General features: G+C 39.6%; 1 protein-coding gene across 1 annotated transcript in view; it reads right to left on the bottom strand.

Annotated features, from left to right (window-relative positions):
- Nucleotides 1-5,540: 5,540 nt before the first annotated feature.
- PRKCI (protein kinase C iota) overlaps nucleotides 5,541-20,237 on the bottom strand; it is a 156,606-nt gene continuing 141,909 nt past the window's right edge. Inside the window, exons 16-18 of the mRNA XM_073626188.1 lie at nucleotides 18,122-18,211; nucleotides 15,666-15,781; nucleotides 5,541-8,494 (exon numbers count right to left, since the gene is read on the bottom strand). Of these exons, the coding sequence (XP_073482289.1) occupies nucleotides 8,407-8,494; nucleotides 15,666-15,781; nucleotides 18,122-18,211 (294 nt within the window). The 3' untranslated portion in view covers nucleotides 5,541-8,406. The remainder of the gene's footprint in view (nucleotides 8,495-15,665; nucleotides 15,782-18,121; nucleotides 18,212-20,237) is intronic.

Genomic DNA, 20,237 nt, shown 5'->3' with positions numbered 1-20,237 from the left:
AAATTTTCTGTGTCACCTATATATCATTGCCAACCATTTTAGGCTGTAGAAAGCGAAACCAGATAAACTGAAAGCTGCTTGAGATTTGGTTGTGTAACAGATTTTTTAAACAGCAGGATGAATGCTTCCAAGGACCAGAAGCACCTTCTACTTAACTGAGTAGTTCTCCATCATACTGGTAAACCCCTGTACAAATGACTGCTATTCATTCCATATTCTCTGTATTATCATACAGTAGAGTAGATCACAGCAGGCCCTGGGGGTATGCGCATAAAGTGTGGACGGGCAGATAGATCATTGCCAGTCACTCTGGGAGAGATCTGACCATTTATAGTTACCCTTAAAAGCAGGCAGCTACACTGTCCCATGTGAAATTAAAAAAAAATTGGATTTTTGTACTCACTGGGCACACAGGTTCAATGACCAGCCTGGTATAACCCCTCTCACTAACACATTATGACAGACTTACCTAAAAAACAAAGCCCTCCAGCGGCACGCTGTCACCACTGACAGGGCTTCCATCTTTGGCTGTTCTAATGGCTGAGTCGCGATGATGTCACTCTAGTGCATGCACACAGGAGTTACAGCCGTGACGCAGAGCTCTGGACTGAGGGCAGATTCACTGTGCCCTCAATTCCAAGCGCAGTGCGCATGCACCAGTGACGTCCCCAGCTGCAAAACAAGAAAATATCTCCTCAACAGTGCAAGTTTAGGAGATACCGTATTCATTTTACCTAAAGGTAAGTTTTATTATAAGCGTACCTGTAGGTAAAAGTCACAAAGCAAAGTTTACTACTGCTTTAAGACATGGGCTTCAGAAGCCATGCTACTGAAGCCAGGGACCATGAAGCAGGATGGCAAACCAGCCCTTGGGATAGAGCTCTGGGAAGAGAAAACACTCCAAACTTCTAAAGGTTCAGGATCAAACTTTTTCAAGGTTTTTAATTGTCAGCGCCACATTGTCAGTCAGAACTTCTGTCAACTGTTCCATTAACAGGAAGTTGTCCAGATACCCCACAGTGGTGGTGTTACAGGTGTGTAACAAGGCAAGTACAATGGCTAGAACCTGATGAATACACAGAGTGTGGAAGACAGAACAAATGACAGGGCTAAAGGAAATGCTAAAGACCCACAGCAAAGGTAAGGAATCACTGATGTGCTGGAAAAATAGGAACATGCAAGTAAGCATCCTTGATGTCTATATAGGCTAGAAAGGCTCCCGATGGAGGGCGTCTATACCAGACCTGGTGGATATCGTGTTATTTTTTGGGGGGTTTCCAGGTGTCTACAAAAGCCAACAGATTTCCCCAAATTTTGTAAAACTAGGCCACCACTTCATGTCGAAGAGGGTATTTCTACAGGTTTGGGGGCTTAGGGTTTGCATTGAAAATTAGCTCCTGGCTTGAGTTTCTTAGAGGTTGAGACTTGGCTGTAATGTGTGGAACTCTTCTTGGTCTTAGATGCGGGAGTAGGGGGGTTCTTCCCAGTTTAAAGCTTAGGCTGGCCATACATTCTACAACTTTCTTGTACAACTTTCCCTTAGATTTACCAAAACCATATAATATGAGGACAAACCTAAACACTTTCAATTTGTTTGCAGTCAGGCAGGCCCTTGTACTGCATAGTTGAAGGTAAATCTAAAGGAAACTGAATAAGAAAATTGTATAATGTATGGCCAGCCTTAGACTTCTTCTTCTGGGGTAGATGATTACTCTTACTCCCACAGACATTCTTGATGAAGGTGTCCAAAGGGCATGTGCAGTAAGTGCTTCTTACATGCCTATTTCTCAACCCAACATTTAAACCAAATAGTTCTCTTTGTATTAACAGATATAACACTCATGCAGGAAATAAGAGGAAGACATCCACTAACCCATCTACACACTAGTGCAGGACTGCCGCCATGAGCGCTACGAGATCCGCAAACTGAGGATCAGTGTGGAGTGGAGTTGGATTCCTTCTCATTAGTTTAGTCTATTCCCTTTATTTTTTATTAACATCATGGCCATGGCAGGTTGCAAAGCAGGGCCTGCCAGAGAATACAAGGTTTATCTATATCTTTAAGCACTGACACATCCTCTACAGGAATTGTCAGTTCTTTATTAAGACAGGAGACTGCTGGAACAACTGTGGAACATCCCTCTTCTTAATAAAGGTCTCCTCAAATTGGTATTGGACTGCAAAACATTTTATCAGTCATTTTCCAGTAGGCGTACATGACTTCTGAAAGAACTAATATAATACACAGTGGTCTTGAAAGCGTAACAATGCAGAGTCCATTGCCCGAAGGTCACATTTCAGTAAGGCCCTGCTCTTGTCTAGTCCAGCAGGGACTGGGTACAGTCTCCAAAGCATTTAAGATACACTAATTTTAACAGCAGTCTAAAGCAACCAGCTAAATGTGTAGATGAGGTATTGACTGAGAAAAATAATTTTGACAAAAGAAAAAATAGCTAGTAAAATAGTTAAACTTTTTTTAGTAGCGAAAACCGAAGCATGCTAAAAGTTGGAGGGGTTATACTAGGCTGGTAACTTTTTTTTTGCCAACTTGATCTTTGTTTACTTTTTTCATAAATTTGAAGCAAAATGGAGCTCAACAATGTAGCACTTTAATGCAATTATAAATGTAAGTCCTATTTTGCTAATGTACAATAGCAGAGTTAATCAAAATGTCTAAGGCTGGGTTCACACTGGAACACGCAGTGGCTCACAGCAGGAGTCCAGTGCGTCTCCATTCACCATTTCAGGTCTGATTTCAGCCGGAATTTTGGGCTGAATTCGGACCTGAAACGGACCAGAAGACGCACAGGGCTCCTGTGCAATTTGCACCAGAGACGCTGCGGAAATCTCCTGCTATGCAAATTGGATGCAGGGAAATCCGCATCCAAGTTGCAAAGGTGTCAACCCAGCCTAAGACCTTATCTAGGTAGGCGTATTTCACTTCACATCTGTTCATTGTAACAGCTATGTTGTGCAGATGTGTTTAGTGAGCATCACCTAAATAATGCTGTGGTCTTGCTGGGTAAATCTCTAATTTACAAGACTCCCTTTAAGCAACTTACTCTACTGAGTCATATGCTAGAAGTGTTTTTTTTTTCTTGTTTTTACTGAGATAATTAAGGCAAAATAAAGAGTGAAACTCCATGGATCAAGGGTTTATAAACAGAATGGCACATAATCTGCCCCAATCTAAATAGAGGAGTAATAACCACACATTAAAATGTTAAAAAAAAAGCTGGAGTAAGAAAAATACATAATGCAATAACAGTACAAAACTGAGGTTTTGTGCAGTAAACAAGTATAAAAACAAAATCATACAAACTTGTGATCTTACATAAATTAGACCAGGCAACTTAAAAGATTCTGTTAAAAGACACTTAAATTATGAAGAACAAAAACTGAAAGCCTGAAATTAATAATAACCTTAGTAACATCAGTCCATTATGAGGCATGATTTGGTAGTTTCTGAAAAGTAAAAAAATTTAAAGGCTCAGAGGTGCACTGAATGAATGCCGATGCATGTTTAGTACATTGCAAACCCATCAACACTATAAACAGTGATGTTCCTGCAGAGAGCCTGTAGATAGCATTTCATAAAGGCTTTAGAAAAGTCTGATACAGACCCTTCTGCTTCCAGGTTACCTGCCATAACATTCATTAATGGATAAGGTATTAAGAACACCAGACATGTATTTCTAAATAACATGAGATTGAACAAGTATGTGCATCACTAAGGTGTATATTATTAAAATAGCATGTAATTATACAGTTTTACATACATTTATAAAAGATAGACGACGTCTATTAAAACAAGGAAGTGTTGCCCATAGTACCGCTACAGGTTTTAGCGTTCATTTCCTAAAACAGTGTGTAAATCAAACATGGAGTCCGATTGATTGCTATGGGCAACACTTCCATTTAAGACTTCTCCAATTTACGTAAATGGACAGATATTTGAAGGGATTCTGTCACAAAGCAATGAACTGCTGTGAGAAGGTTCTGTTGTAACCAGGTATTCTGATTCATGTGTTGCATTATTAGTTCTGTGGCAATGAGACACCCTATAGACTGAACCAGAATGAACATGTCATCCATGAGCTGGCTGACATGTTTGCTGTCAAAGCCTTCTTACACAGATTGCCAAAGATTAAAGCTGAACTCCAACCAGATATAAAATACACAAATACAGGTCTGTATTCACGTTAGAATATATATATATATATATATATATATATATATATATATATATATATATATATATATATATATATATATATATATATATATATAATAAGCAGTGTAAATACCTAGATTTGACTTGGTATATTGCCTCTGAAGCCTCTACACAGCAAAGCTCAGAGTGGGAAAGACACAAGGATCGTGTGCTAATAAGGAGGATGCCGATAGGAAATAAAGCAGAGTGTCACAGAGATTAGTTCATCAATGTGCTGCTCCTTTTCTTTTCCAGTCCCAAGCTGAGCATGGATTAAGGACAGCCTGGGCTCAAAAGAAGGAAGTGCAGAAATGCAGGCTTTCATTCAACATGAAAGACTGAGGACATCTAATGGTGAAAATGTTTGGATTGAAAGCGTGTAATGAAGCAAAAGATGCTTTTTATTTTATCTTTTAATTGGCTATTTTTGATAGGAGTTCTGCTTTAAAGGTTTCCATCTGTTGCAGAAAAAAACACCCATACTGCAAAAAGCCATCAGGGTTTGCGAGTTCAATCCTCTGGCTCCTGCAGACCTTTCCTCCAGCTTGGGTCTGTACCTATGAGTTATGGAGTTGGAGCAGTATCAATGCACTACAAGTGCACTGACGTCACTGCACTTGTGCTCCATTGAAAATGAAAGTCTCTTCTGTCTCAGAAGAAGATGGGACTTGTAGTTTTTCCATTCTCAACTCTCTGTCCCAAGTATGAGTGTAACATGAAATATGATCTAAAAGACGGAGTTAGCTTTTAAATCTCATTACATTCCCTTTTGTTACGTTTGGCCAGCAGAGTCTTTGGTCTACTCTCAGATTTCTGCCAATTCAGCTCTACCCTTGCAGACTATTTGCTATTTGGATTGCTAGTTGCTTCTTTATTTTGTTTGGAAGAAATAGCAGACTCAGCACCTGTGATAAAACAAAACCCAGTGCCATCTGCTGCTGATCCCCCCATCAGATCAGAGAAAGCTGACAAATTATATGAGTTGTACTCAGAGCAAATACTGTACCTCTAACACCTTTACCAAATTTGTGAAGTGTATTCCATTGTTCACTATGACCATGGAAACGTTCAAAACTACATACAGTTAGCAGTAATCGAGAAAAACATGTGTCATAGACCAATAAGAACTTGAAAACTAAAAGCATCAATTACTAGTCTATGAATAAAACACATTATACAGTGGTAGCTTCCTAGCCAATTTCAAGGTCACACTGTTAAATAATCACAATTTTCTCATCTAATAATACGTATTTGAACTGCGACCCACACTGACACTAAGGTGCAAGGCTATGGCTAGGCAAAATGCAGGATAAATGGAGAAAACGTGTCATGTACCAGGTATGTTTATTAATGCTGTAATAATGTAGTCAGCGTGTTAAACGTGTCTAGGAACTGTGGCACTATTTAGGGAAACTCATTAACACTTCTGCTGGAAATCTGACAGATTAAAATGGAGAAAATTCCATGTTTGATGGGAAAATTTTCCTTCCCCCATGCAGTCAGAGACTAGAAAGCCAATAAGATGAGAAAAGTAAAAAAAAAAACAGACAATGCCTGAATTTTCCATTATACATACAATGCAGGCAATATCTGCCATCCTAAACAAGAGCGAAGCTACAGCCTGTATTGATAAAAAACAACCTCAGGAACCATATAATGGAGTAAAAGAACAAGAAAACTGAATTGAAGAATTCCAGACAACACAGAAAAATTGTAGGGTATGATGGGTAGGATTTGATGAGAAAAAAACACTGATCACATTTTATTTACCTCAACATGATCTGTATAGAGATTTGTTTTGGTCCAGGCCTCGTTTTACCTTGACCTATAATATATTCTTGTGTTGTCTTATAATCACTATATAATCTCATCATTAAGAAACAAGAGCAATCCTCTGCCTACTTGCACTGTGGTCAATAAAAGGGAAACTAGAAGGATTTGGGGTCTCTGTTTTTTTTAGGTTATACATTTTAAAACGAATGTTTTCCAACTTTTTACAGAATATATTTTTAATTAATATATCATCTTTGTTTTGCATATAACCATTAGTACAGAGTGTATACCAAGATTCACAAAACACTATGGATTTACCTAAAGAGAGCACAGCAGGCGCTCTCTCGCTCTTCAAGAGAATGGATGGGAAGGGCAGAAAGCTGAATCACCGCTCTAACTATTCAGTAGTGTTTAAACTAAATTATAAGCTATTGAGATCGGTAAACACATTTTTCTGCAAAGCAATTAAGCCTATTGTGTCAAACATGTGAGAAGTACTGGCTAGAAATGAAATGCATAACATTTTTACTGCCAATATTTTATATTTACCTGTTAAAAACAAAGGCAAAAAATAGAAAACTTGTATTCATTGTAAAATTCTTTCCTTCGAGTTCATTAAGAGACACAGTTGCATACAGGATCTAGTGGTGATATATCAATTGAAAAACTAAAATTTTTATGTGGCATAGGATTAGCATAGGGCCCAGGAAAGATCTCTGTTACTGTTCAACAAACCCCAATACTGCGTTTTCACCGATGGCTGGACTTCTCATTTAATGTGCATGCCAGTCAGAAGCTATTCTATTACATGAAACGTCAACTGGATTTTAGAAAAGAGAGTAACAAAGTTATGTCACGGTCAAAGTCTCACAATTGGTAATAGTTTTGTATGTTCTGTGAAAAGAAATGTATAGCTGATGAATTTGGCACCAATATGCAGTAGATCAGCATTAAACCACTTTACTCTCTAGGGCTTCCTCTGTGATTTCATTATAGCTGCATGAAATAATAGACACTGTTTTTAAGGGGATTATTAATGCAGCTCACAAATCTTTTACAGTGCAGACTTTATTTTAGCGTTTAATAAGCCATGTAAGGAATGTGAATGTGTGCATGAAGCACAGCTGAACTGGCTATCATTACTGTCCCTTAAAATCCTATGTTCCCAGCTTAATTTGTTATTTGAGTTACAAAGACTGCAACAATCATATATATCACAGGCACCTGGGAACCCGGTTTTAATTTTACATAGATTTTTTTTTTGTACATCTGGTCTTGCAAAAAGACTGATAACAGTGAATGTAGCTGTAGTGGTCTCTCTTGGAATATGTCTCATCACCCCCATGCTATTCCTGATTGATTAACATTTAATAGGCCATTGATCTGTAACTTGCACAGCCAATTCCCATCCCATGGCATTTACCTGCCATAGAACGATCACATTTTTTCCTTATAAAACACAAATAGATTTTTGTTGCCACGAATAACTTTATGGAATCTGAATCTGGTTACCACTTTATGATTCTGGCAAGAGTGTTGAGTAAGCTAGTATGGGGAGTATATAATTTATAGTACCATCACAAGGCTTTTTGCATGTTGGCACCTTCTATGGCTTTGAAGAGATTGTACATGCTAAATTTTGGTACACAAGGGTCTGCAGAGTTCCAAGAAGCATTCATAATAATGGGAGTTCAAACTGTACTTAATGGTGGCGATTACCACTCAGTGATGAGCATAGTCTAGATGTTCTCCTAAACTACCATTGCCTACATTTAAAAGACTGAATGAAAGAGCTTTTTATTAATTGTCAGTGCACTTCTATCTGCTATATACACACTCAAGATCATTATCTATTTTCATATTAACTGGAGTCGTACTGGGCACATCAGATTAGATTGTAGCATGACATGACCAGAGGACTAATGCAGACATCATACATCAATGTCCATTGTCCCTAACACCCAGAAGTCCAGATCGGCTAATGAGCATGTAAATGAATGTCCAACCTATTAATAATCAGGGTGTCTGTAAAGGCAGAGCTATCCATAAGTATATGAGAGTACGAAGAAGGCAAAACGGTATAAAATTCACATGCTGTTCAATTGATATTTGAAGGCCAAGAGCAAAAACAGTCGATCCTTTCCCTTAATAACAATATACTGTATAACTGGTCATATTGTACATCTATCCATGAGACAGCGAGAGCACGAACAATGGGCAACATACAAAGAAAACGACAAACATTTATGTTCAGCTGTTAAATATATCACATTATAAAGAGAGAGTTGTAACTCCCCCACATACAAGAGAGCACAGGTGTCTATGAAGGTTTGCTGGCTGCGGGAGGGAGAGGTCTCCTTTCAGCAGATAGATGTCAGGAAACTGCACAGGGCAGGGGAATCGCTGAGCTGACCCATCTATCATACACATTCCTCAGCGGACATCAGGAGTGGGTTGATGTATTCAAAACCTTCAAATTCAGATTGGTCAATCTTCCTCACAGCATCCCTGTTAGAAGTGGAGAGAATTTCTTTAATGAGCTGTAAATGTGCGGTGTAAAATACACTTCAATCACACTACATAGGGGGGCCAGCTATCAAGATCAGATGTGAAGCAGATGCAAGCTTTTATTAGTTGTGGCAATTACTGGTGTAAAGGATAGTCCCAGGGAAATTATGTATTTTTTATAGGGAAAGGCTTGCTCACATGTACTCCATTGTGTGCAAGTTAATTTCTAATTTAAATTAACTACAATGCAGCCCAAGCCACATTGCTCCAATATATATTCAAATGCTGCAATACAGTAAATGAATCTTTTTTTTCCCTTTCTACAAACCTATTGTTTCTACATTTCTTTTTTTTTTTAACTTGCGACCTTGATAATCATGGACTCATAGATGGTTTCATCTTATAAAGTTGGTGTTTTATATCAGCAGCCCTCGCTCTGGTACCCTGACTTTCAATAAAGTCAGTTCCTTGTAAACTCCCACCTTCTCCAAAGGAGATATTATATTACTGAACAGCTGAGTTCACAGCTCGGATATTGTGTGCTTTATTTACCTAGCGTATGTATTAAAATTTGGGCTGAAAAGCGGATTTTGTACAGCATAAGTTGCATCACCAGGATTCTTTATCAAATGCAATCTCCCCCTGAGCTATTTCACATAAGCCGGCAGCTTAAAATATAATTATAAGTAAGTAACTACAATGTACAGGTGAATGCAGCAGTTCTCCACTATGGATACTATGCAGTATGGTGGTGATTGCACAATGGCTGCAGCTGTGTGATTCTGCAACCAATGTCCCATTACATTTAATGCTGTGTATGTGCATGTTTGAGCACCAGGGCTTTTCATATACAGGTTAAAATAAGTATTTAACACATCACCATTTTTCTAGGTAAATATATTTCTAAAGGTGCTATTGACATAAAATTTTCACCACATGTTGGTAACAACTCGTGCAAACCATACAAAGAAAACCAAAACAAATAAAAAAATGGAATGACACAGGGAAAAAGTATTGAACACGCTCACTGAAATTTATTTAACCACTTCAGCCCGGACCATTTGGCTGCCTAAAGACCAGAGGACTTTTTCCAATTTGGCACTGCGTCGCTTTAACTGCTAATTGTGCGGTCATGCAATGCTGTACCCAAACGAAATTTGTGTCCTTTTCTTCCCACAAATAGAGCTTTCTTTTGATGGTATTTGATCACCTCTGCGGTTTTTATTTTTTACGCTATAAACAGAAAAAGACCAAAAATTTTGAAAAAAAAATGATATTTTTTACTTTTTGTTATAAAAAAAATCCAATAAACTCAATTTTAGTCATACATTTAGGCCAAAATGTATTCGGCCATATGTCTTTGGTAAAAAAAAAAGTCAATAAGCGTATATTTATTGGTTTGCGCAAAAGTTATAGCGTCTACAAGCTAGGGTACATTTTCTGGAATTTACACAGCTTTTAGTTTATGACTGCCTATGTCATTTCTTGAGGTGCTAAAATGGCAGGGCAGTACAAACCCCCCCCCCCCAAATGACCCCATTTTGGAAAGTAGACACCCCAAGGAAATTGCTGAGATGCATGTTGAGCCCATTGAATATTAATTTTTTTTTGTCCCAAGTGATTGAATAATGACAAAAAAAAAATAAAAAAATTACAAAAAGTTGTCACTAAATGATATATTACTCACACAGGCCATGGGCATATGTGGAATTGCACCCCAAAATACATTCAGCTGCTTCTCCTGAGTACAGGGATACCACATGTGTGGGACTTTTCGGTAGCCTAGCCGCGTACGGGGCCCCGAAAACCAATCACCGCCTTCAGGATTTCTAAGGGCGTAAATTTTTTATTTCACTCCTCACTACCTATCACAGTTTTGAAGGCCATAAAATGCCCAGATGGCACAAAACCCCCCCAAATGACCCCATTTTGGAAAGTAGACACCCCAAGCTATTTGCTGAGAGGCATGTTGAGTCCATGGAATATTTTATAATTTGACACAAGTTGCGGGAAACTGACAATTTTTTTTTTTTGTTTTTGCACAAAGTTGTCACTAAATGATATATTGCTCACACAGGCCATGGGCATATGTGGAAATGCACCCCAAAATACATTTAGCTGCTTCTCCTGAGTATGGGGATACCACATGTGTGGGACTTTTTGGGAGCCTAGCTGCGTACGGGGCCCCGAAAACCAATCACCGCCTTCAGGATTTCTAAGGGTGTAAATTTTTGATTTCACTCTTCACTGCCTATCACAGTTTCGGAGGCCATGGAATGCCCAGGTGGCACAAAACCCCCCCAAATGACCCCATTTTGGAAAGTAGACACCCCAAGCTATTTGCTGAGAGGCATGGTGAGTATTTTGCAGCTCTCATTTGTTTTTGAAAATGAAGAAAGACAAGAAAAAACTTTTTTTTTTTCTTTTTTCAATTTTCAAAACTTTGTGACAAAAAGTGAGGTCTGCAAAATACTCACTATACCTCTCAGCAAATAGCTTGGGGTGTCTACTTTCCAAAATGGGGTCATTTGGGGGGGTTTTGTGCCACCTGGGCATTCCATGGCCTCCGAAACTGTGATAGGCAGTAAAGAGTGAAATCAAAAATTTACGCCCTTAGAAAGCCTGAAGGCGGTGCTTGGTTTTCGGGGTTCCGTACGCGGCTAGGCTCCCAAAAAGCCTCACACATGTGGTATCCCCATACTCAGGAGAAGCAACAGAATATATTTTGGGGTGTAATTTCACATATTCCCATGGCATGTTTGAGCAATATATCATTTAGTGACAACTTTGTGCAAAAAAAAAAAAAAATTTGTCTCTTTCCCGCAACTTGTGTCACAATATAAAATATTCCATGGACTCGACATGACTCTCAGCAAATAGCTTGGGGTGTCTACTTTCCAAAATGGGGTCATTTGGGGGGGGTTTGAACTGTCCTGGCATTTTATGCACAACATTTAGAAGCTTATGTCACACATCACCCACTCTTCTAACCACTTGAAGACAAAGCCCTTTCTGACACTTTTTGTTTACATGAAAAAATTATTTTTTTTGCAAGAAAATTACTTTGAACCCCCAAACATTATATATTTTTTTAAAGCAAATGCCCTACAGATTAAAATGGTGGGTGTTTCATTTTTTTTTTTTCACACAGTATTTGCGCAGCGATTTTTCAAACGCATTTTTTGGGGAAAAAAACACACTTTTTTAAATTTTAATGCACTAAAACACACTATATTGCCCAAATTTTTGATGAAATAAAAAAGATGATCTTAGGCCGAGTACATCGATACCAAACATGACATGCTTTAAAATTGCGCACAAACGTGCAGTGGCGACAAACTAAATACATTTTTGAAAGCCTTTAAAAGCCTTTACAGGTTACCACTTTAGATTTACAGAGGAGGTCTACTGCTAAAATTACTGCCCTCGATCTGACGTTCGCTGTGACACCTCACATGCATAGTGCAATTGCTGTTTACATTTGACGCCAGACCGACGTATGCGTTCGCCTTTGCGCGAGAGCAGGGGGGGAAAGGGGTGCTTTTTTTTTTTTTCTTTATAATTTTTTTGCTTTTTTATCTTATTTTTAAACTGTTCCTTTCATTTTTTTTTTTAATCATTTTTATTGTTATTTCAGGGAATGTAAATATCCCCTATGATAGCAATAGGTAGTGACAGGTACTCTTTTTTGAAAAAACTGGGGTCTATTAGACCTTAGATCTCTCCTCTGCCCTCAAAGCATCTGGCCACACCAAGATCGGTGTGATAAAATGCTTTCCCAATTTCCCAATGGCGCTGTTTACATCCGGTGAAATCTAAGTCATGAAATGCTCGTAGCTTCCGGTTTCTTAGGCCACAGAGATGTTTGGAGCCACTCTGGTCTCTGATCAGCTCTATGGTCAGCTGGCTGAATCACTGGCTGCATTCTCAGGCTCCCTGTTGAGACAGGAGAGCCAGAGAAAAACACGGAAGACGGGGGGGGGGCATTCCCTCCCACTGCTTGTAAAAGCAGTCTAGAGGCTAATTCCTTGCTAGGATTGCTTTTACATGAAAGCCGACCGCTGGCTGAAAAGCATGATACCAAGATGATACCTAAACCTGCAGGCATCATTCTGGTATAACCACTCAAAGTCGCGAATGGCGTACCTTAAGACAAAAAAATGGTTAACAATAAAACAAAGTAAACATGATAAAACATAATAACAATAAAACATTGCAGAATAGAATACAGTAAAAAAGAGCAGAACAATAGAGAGAGAATAGAGAGAGAGAGAACAATAAAACGACAACTATTTATTTTATTATATATATATATATATATATATATATATATATATATATATATATATATATATATATATATATTTTTTTTTTTTTTACACTTTTTTTTGTAACTAACTTTTATAACTGTAACCGGTTCCAGGTTCGGGTCTCTCAAAATGCGATGGCATCTTGGGAGACCCTGTGAAAGTGTGCCTAGTCTGTGCAATGCTGTACCCTACGCTAATACTCAACTAGTGAATGGTAGTGTTCAAAACATTCACCAATGCAAAGACCAGGATTGTCAGGACAGGAGGGACAATAATAGCGTGTGTCACGCCTATATCCGCGCTTGCTGCAGACACGACATCTTTTTTGGGGGGGTTCGTTGGGTAGGGGTACTCGGGAGGACATAAAAATGCCTCTCATGCAGCCGACTGCATTTGGTTGGGGATGTGAATGGGGGAAGTACGGGCGCTGCAGAAGTGGTGGGTTCCCAATTATTAGGATTGGCGAATGCAGCAGGAAGGGCATTATGGGCACGACGGGGCTGTGTTTGTCTTCTTGGTGGCAGCGGGACACTACTTGTGCTTGCCACCTCACCAGCTTGAACTGCACTTATGGGACTCGCCACGTCACCAAGTGTTACTGCAGTGCTGGTTTGACTACGACCAGGGTGTACTAGGCCGCTGGTGCTTGCCAGTTCACCAAAATGCTACAAAAAAAATTGTTAGTGATCGCAGGGATCAGGCCTGACACTGTGAACGCTGCAGTTATGCGTTTAGTTTTTTGCAAGTGACAGTGATCGATTGATACTGCACTTGGGTGGGCTGGGCGGAGGGGCAAAACGCAGGTGCTAGCAGGTATCAGGGCTGATCCCGCTAACACTGCGTTTTTGGGAATTCTAAACTGCTGGGGACACTAGTATAGATCTGATCGGATCAGATATTGATCCGTTCAGATACTATACCACTAAGGGAGGTGTATGCTGCGTGCGTGGGTGTTAGCGGTACTGGCGCTAATCTGACGTTGCCTGGGGCGACGCATATCACCGCCGGGCGATCAGGGGGCTAAACCTTTATTCAGGGATCAAAAAAAAAAAATGCCCACCTTGGGCAGTATCCACCCTGGCATGGCCTTGCTGCATGAAATGTGTTCTTAATAGAAAGAATACTGAAAAACCATCATTATTATAATCCCTTGTAGGAGAACAGCAGCACCAATTGGTGAAACAGAGCGAGGCAGGGATTTTATAACAATATCTCTCACGAATCCCTACCCTGCCTTGTATTGCTGGCTTAAATCTGGAGCCCGGTTCTTTTGGTTTGTCTACCTAGGTTTAGAACATTTTATAAGATTTTGAGGGTTTGACAATGAATGGAGGCAAAGTGAGGATCTGTCTGCAACTAAGAAGGGGTAGGGTAATTCTCCTCATCCTGCTGCATCAAACTTTATTTTGTGAAGATCCCTTTTAAGTAAACCTGTCATGAGAGAAATACAGATGTGGTCACTACTGACCCCTCTCTGAAAATACTAGTTGCCTGAAAATTAAACTGGCATCAATACTTTTAGCGCCAAAAACCTGAAACATGTATGTAGCCCGGGAAAGTCAGAAAACCTCACCTGCTTATTCTTCCAAGGTGAAGCAAGTGGGACAGCCAAGCAACCAACATTTTCATCAGCAGAGTTTACCATTGGCAGTCCACATGTTACTTTTAACTCAACTACTTTAACCACTTACCTACAGGGCCAATTCTGACTTTTCACACATACGTGTAAAAATATGCATTTTTGCTAAAATATTACTTAGAACCCCCAAACACTATATATTTTGTGAAACGCAAAGGCCCTGGAGAATAAAATGGTGGTTGTTTTTATGTCACACGATATTTGTGCAGCCGTTTAACCGCAATTTTTCGGGGGGAAAAAAAAAATACGAATTTTAGTGCACTTACACAATATAGTACCCAATTTTTTGGTAAAATATAAATGATGTTATGCCAAGTAAATAGTAACCTAACATGTCATGCTTTTAAATTGCGCAAACCCGTGGAATGGCGACAAACTATGGTACCTAAAAATCTCTATGGGGACCCTTTAAAAGCCTTTACAGGTTACCAGTTTAGGATTAAAGATGAGGTCCAGCACTAGAATTACTGCTCTCTCTGAAGTCGGCGGCAATAACTCACATGAGTGGTGCAATCACCATTTACATTTGCGTGTGGGACCTGCATGCGTGTTTGCATTTGTGGGTAAGCAAAGGGGGTGGGGGTGTTTAAAAAAATTTTTTTTGGTAATTATTTATTTTATATACGGTTTATTTGTTTTTATTGCAATTGAAAAAAGTGATTAGCAAGATTTGGGCAGTGACAGGCACCATTTACAGAGAAATCAGGGGCTATTAGACCCCTGATCTCTTCTCTGCCCTCAAAAGCAGCCAATTGAATCAAGATCTGTTTGATTAGCTGCCTCACTAGCTGGTAAAAGGTCAAAACCAGAAGTGAACAAATCGCTATCACTTCTGTTTTTTTACATCGCAGAGGAGAAGGAACAAAGTTCCTTTCATTCATCAGTATCCTTTTGATTCAAGGGTCTTCATCGAGCCTGGGCTCCCCGATGGAACAGCAGAGTGCAGGAAAGGCAGCAGGAGGTGGCAGAAGGGGGGGCATTTTGCATCCTGTAAAGGTGATTAGACAGTTGTAGAGCCACCCGGATCACTTTCACAAGAAGGCCAATCTCTTGCTCTAATAAATGATACCACGATCATGGCTGCAGCCATGATCCTGTTATAACCACTTTCCACCTGAGGAGGTAGGGGTACACCCTAAGGACTGGAAGTGGTTAAAGGATTATTTTTTTGAAATATGAAAAAAGCTTCTCACAGTAGAGAAAGAACCGGAAGAGTACATACTCATCATCGGGAGTAAGCTGAACAGGCTCATTAGTAAACTGTGCATCAAAATTATCCAATCCATACTCTCCACAAATATTTGGCTTGAAAGGAGGGACCACTTGTTTTTGTTCCATCTGAAACAAAATATTAGATTATTTTAATATATATATGTATATGTTTAAACAAGATCTCCAAAAAGAGTAAATATAAAGAAATACAGGATGTGTATTAAATCTGAACTCCTGGCAAACAGCTACATATACAGAAAAAAAAAAACATATCAAAGATACAGTATTTTACCTGTTGAAGGACTTGTATTTCTGTCCATTCAGTCCTGACATTAAGGCCGGGTCCACACCTATGTGAATTAGATGTGGGTTTCCCCGCATCCAATTTGTATAGCAGGGGAATGTGACTGGCTCCCTATGGCTCCGGTTTACATATCTCTGTTGCGGCTGCGGAGCACACTGCATAAAGACACTGTGCGTCTTTGGCTCTGTTTCAGGGCCGAATTCAGGGATAGAATTGGCCCTGATTTGTCCCTGAAACGGTTAACAGAGACGCACAGCGCTCCTGTGCGATCCGCAGAGATTTACAGTGTGAACCCAGCCTTACACTGCTCAGCACAGCTGAAGAGGTGTTGGGGCATTGGAAGAGGCAGATTTTGGTGAAAGGAGGACACGCAGCACAAGGAACACATCCCACTGAAGGAAGCAGCATCTCTTGTGCTGATTTTTTGTTTTCTCCTTTAGGTAAAGTGCTGCAATCATTTCTGTATTTTATATCTGCCTAGATATCAGCTTTACTTACACTTGCCTCCATGGCATCTTTTTTAAGATTCAGAGCCAAGAAATGGCCACTGTCTGCACAGCAGTACACTTCTGGTGCCAGTACATTACAGGGAAACAGCAGAGCCACACTAACAGAGGTATTTTGCAAGCGCCATATCTTGCAAAAAAGAACGCCATGGAGCTAAACATAAATAACACATGACACTTCCTGCAGTCTTTTATACCTGGCATTCTTTAAAATAAAAAAATACCTGGTATTCTTTAGCAATAAATATGCATCATCGCACGTTAGACTGTATGAACATATTTCCTAACTATTCTAAAATGCCTTTTTTTACTTTTTTATTAGATCAAGGCCCATGCCACACTGGCGATTTTGTAGAACCAATTTGTAGCAGCTATTTTGTTGCTAGGAAAAAATGAATTGCAGTAAATAAAAGGTCTATATCGCTAAAGTTCCTAAAAGTATGTATTTATCGTTTTGAATCAAAAAGGAAGCATTCAGAAGCAGAGATTAGCTTTAAAATCAACCTGTACACAGATCATACACTCTAAAGTATAAACATATTCTGAAAAAGCAGTAGAAAAAGCACTCTAAGGGCTCATGTACAAGGGAGCAAAATACACTGCATTCAGATCTATAATTCATACATTTTTTTTTACTTATCTAAACACAGATCTATGTTATATGAACCCATGCACACGTAAATGTATGGTATTGACTCTAAATACAGAGGACACTATGTGGCAGGAGCTGCCTGTGTCCTAGCAACAAAGAATGCTGGGCGGCAGAAGCCTCCTGCACCCTAACATGCTAGTCAGGAGAATTCAATTGCATCCAGGCAACCAAGGAAGTTAGGCAGCTGAAAATCCCTGTGTCACAGCAAACTAGGACACTAAGCAGCATGGGACCATCTGCATTCTAGGAACCTAGAATGCTAGGGGGCAGAGGCCTATCGGTATAAGCCATCTGTGTCCTAGCAACCTAGACAGCTAGCTGTCTGGTCACTTGTCTGACATATAAGTAATGTGAAGGGGTCACCCCTGCTTAGAGAGCTGTGAATAGATACAGCACAGGCAAGCTGTTGCGGCCGGTGTGCATCATTGCCACACAACTTTTAAAGTTTATAAATTAACAGGGCAAACAAAAAAACTGAGCTGGAGACAAGACTCATATTGAGAACAGACTGATCCAAGAACCCATTGTCACTACTAGTGGGCATTACTATCATAAAAGTGACTTAGACAACTAATAAAGGAAAACAAAGGGCAATAGTAAAAAAATAAAAAAATAAAAACAAAGATATTTTTCCCCCCGGTTTACATATGTTTTATGGCAAACTGCAATGACAACCTGACCTGTAAAAAAAAAAAAAAAAAAAAAATGCTGAAAAGTACACCGGCAGATTTTGGACAAGACAAAAGTGTGTCAAATTCTTCATGCACAAAAGGGAGGAAAATGTCTATAACTTGGCAAAAGCTATCTACAAAACAGACATCACTAGTCTGTTTTCTTCTCTGTTGAAATATGGTGAAAACTTCCCAGAGAAACTTTGAAAATAAGCTTAGCCTTTTTATAAAGTCAAAATAGTGAGAAAATATATGCTTTGACATTCTGTGAAGAGGCCGACATATCTTGGTGACAAACGTTGAATTAGTCTAACAAAACAGCCAAGCACTTACAAGGTCCCAATCAACATTACGAAAGAACTGATGGCCTTGAATATCAGCAAATCCTGTCTGCGGATGACAGCCAAGACGATCCTTTGGTTCCTGAAGATAACAACAAAGAAAGAGATAATTAATCAACCATACAGGAACAAATAAAGGCAAATAGAGAATATGATATTTAATCATGTGGAGTGAAAGGAACACATTTCTAAATGACCTTATACGTGTATGGATGTGACAAATACTCCCTTCATTCTCTAATACTGCAATTCATTTTTCTCATTGCTACTAATTATGACGTTTTTGTTTCTGCTGTCATGAGACAGCATTTCAAAAGGGACAACTGAATAAAAATTACCAACCTGCCAGTTTCATAAACTGCAATTAATTTCACATTAATACAATTACCAACCTGCCAGTTTCATAAACTGCAATTAATTTCACATTAATACCCATGGAAATACCCAGAACAACAATAACAAATATGGGCCAGTGGTAAAAATCACTGTTTCTAAATGTCAAGCCAATAGAAAAAAAAATTGGATTTTTGTACTTACTTTTGCACTTGGCGTAGGGTTCACTGCCTATTGTCTAGGCCTCAGATGTGAACAACTGACAAGGCTGGAATGTTCTGCCCAGCACAGTCCTTGGTACTCTTATTGCCACTGAAAGACTTCTGGTTCCTCCTTGATGGTTGGTGTATGCCACTGCTGTGGCACTGTCTGACTCAATCATAATCAGATGTTCCTCCAGTCAGGAGGTCCAGCAATGTAGAAACAACTAAATCACTCAGAGCTCCAGAATGTTGATCAGCAAATGGGATTTCTCTGGCACCCAAGTCCCTTGTACCAAAAAGGTGTCTAGGACTCCCCCCCTAACTCTTCAAGGTAACATATGTTGTTAAGATCTGTCAAGACTATGGGAGGAAAGATATTTGCAAATGCACTGCCTCATTACAGAGTCACCAGGCCAGGGATAACCTGGTTCTCTGTGCCAGGAGAATCAGTTTATCTACAGATTGAACAGACTTGTCCCATGACAAAATAATGTTGTGTCAAAGAGGTCTGGAGTGGAACTGAGCAAATAGAACTGGCTCAAAAGAAGCTACCATCAAGTCCAGAGTTCTCATGCAGGATCACAGAGTCAGACAACTCTTGGATTGTAGAGTTGCGAATCTGGGCGTGAGTGGAGAGCAAGTAGTTTTTCTAAAGGAAGCTCTTGAACTGTATACAGGAAGAGACCCAAATACCCCAAGTGACAAATCAGCTCTAACAAACTTCTAAAGGTTCAGGGTCCAACAAAACCATTTTAGGGTCTGGAACGTCCCTATTACGTTGTCAGAATGCGCGCCGACTGATTCCTCAATAAGTGGTTGCCCAGAAAAACCACATTCGGAATGCGCTGGGAGAGAACTAGCACAGCGCCAATACCTTGAACACACTGAGTGCAGAAAATAGACCAAGCGAGCCATAAACTGGTACTGTCAAATTACTAAACAAAACAGATGTTGTGATGATGTGCTGGAAAGATGGATACATGTAAGTACACATCCTTGATGTCCAAAGAGGCTAGAAAGTCCCCCTGAAGGAAGGAGGCCATTACTGAGCTAGAGAATTCCGCGCAAAATGCTTGGACCCTAATGCAGACATTTAAGCCCTTTGGATATGCACTTTTGTTTTGGGAACTGTGAACATGTTGAAGTAAAAATCTTGAATCCCTTCTGACAATAATGCCTTGATTCAAATGATCTGCAAGAGCTGCATGGAGATCTGATAGTTTGTGCAAAGACCCAGATGGACTGGATAACATGAAGTGGGGAACAGGCAGAAAGCAGAACTCCAGCTTGAGGCCTCTGTAAACAAGCATTCTAGATTCTGGCCAGTTTGTGTTTGGGATCCGACATTTTGCACTGCTTGACAAATAAAATTTGAGACCAGCAGGTAAAAACCTTGGGTACTCACAAACCAGCTGCTGAAAACAGTAGAGATTCAATGGCCAGAGGTGACTACGTCACTTTAAGCGGCAACAAAGACTAACCAATGAGCTGTATACCTCTTGTAAATATGAGCAATGGCGAAAATATGCTACCTCTTGCTGAAAAGGCAAGAATAGAGCTCAGACTATGCAT

The sequence above is a fragment of the Aquarana catesbeiana genome, linkage group LG04 (assembly GCF_042186555.1).
Source record: "Aquarana catesbeiana isolate 2022-GZ linkage group LG04, ASM4218655v1, whole genome shotgun sequence".
Lineage (NCBI taxonomy): Eukaryota > Metazoa > Chordata > Amphibia > Anura > Ranidae > Aquarana > Aquarana catesbeiana.
Note: the sequence above shows the minus strand (reverse complement) of the source record. Positions and strands in the feature narration are given on the sequence as shown.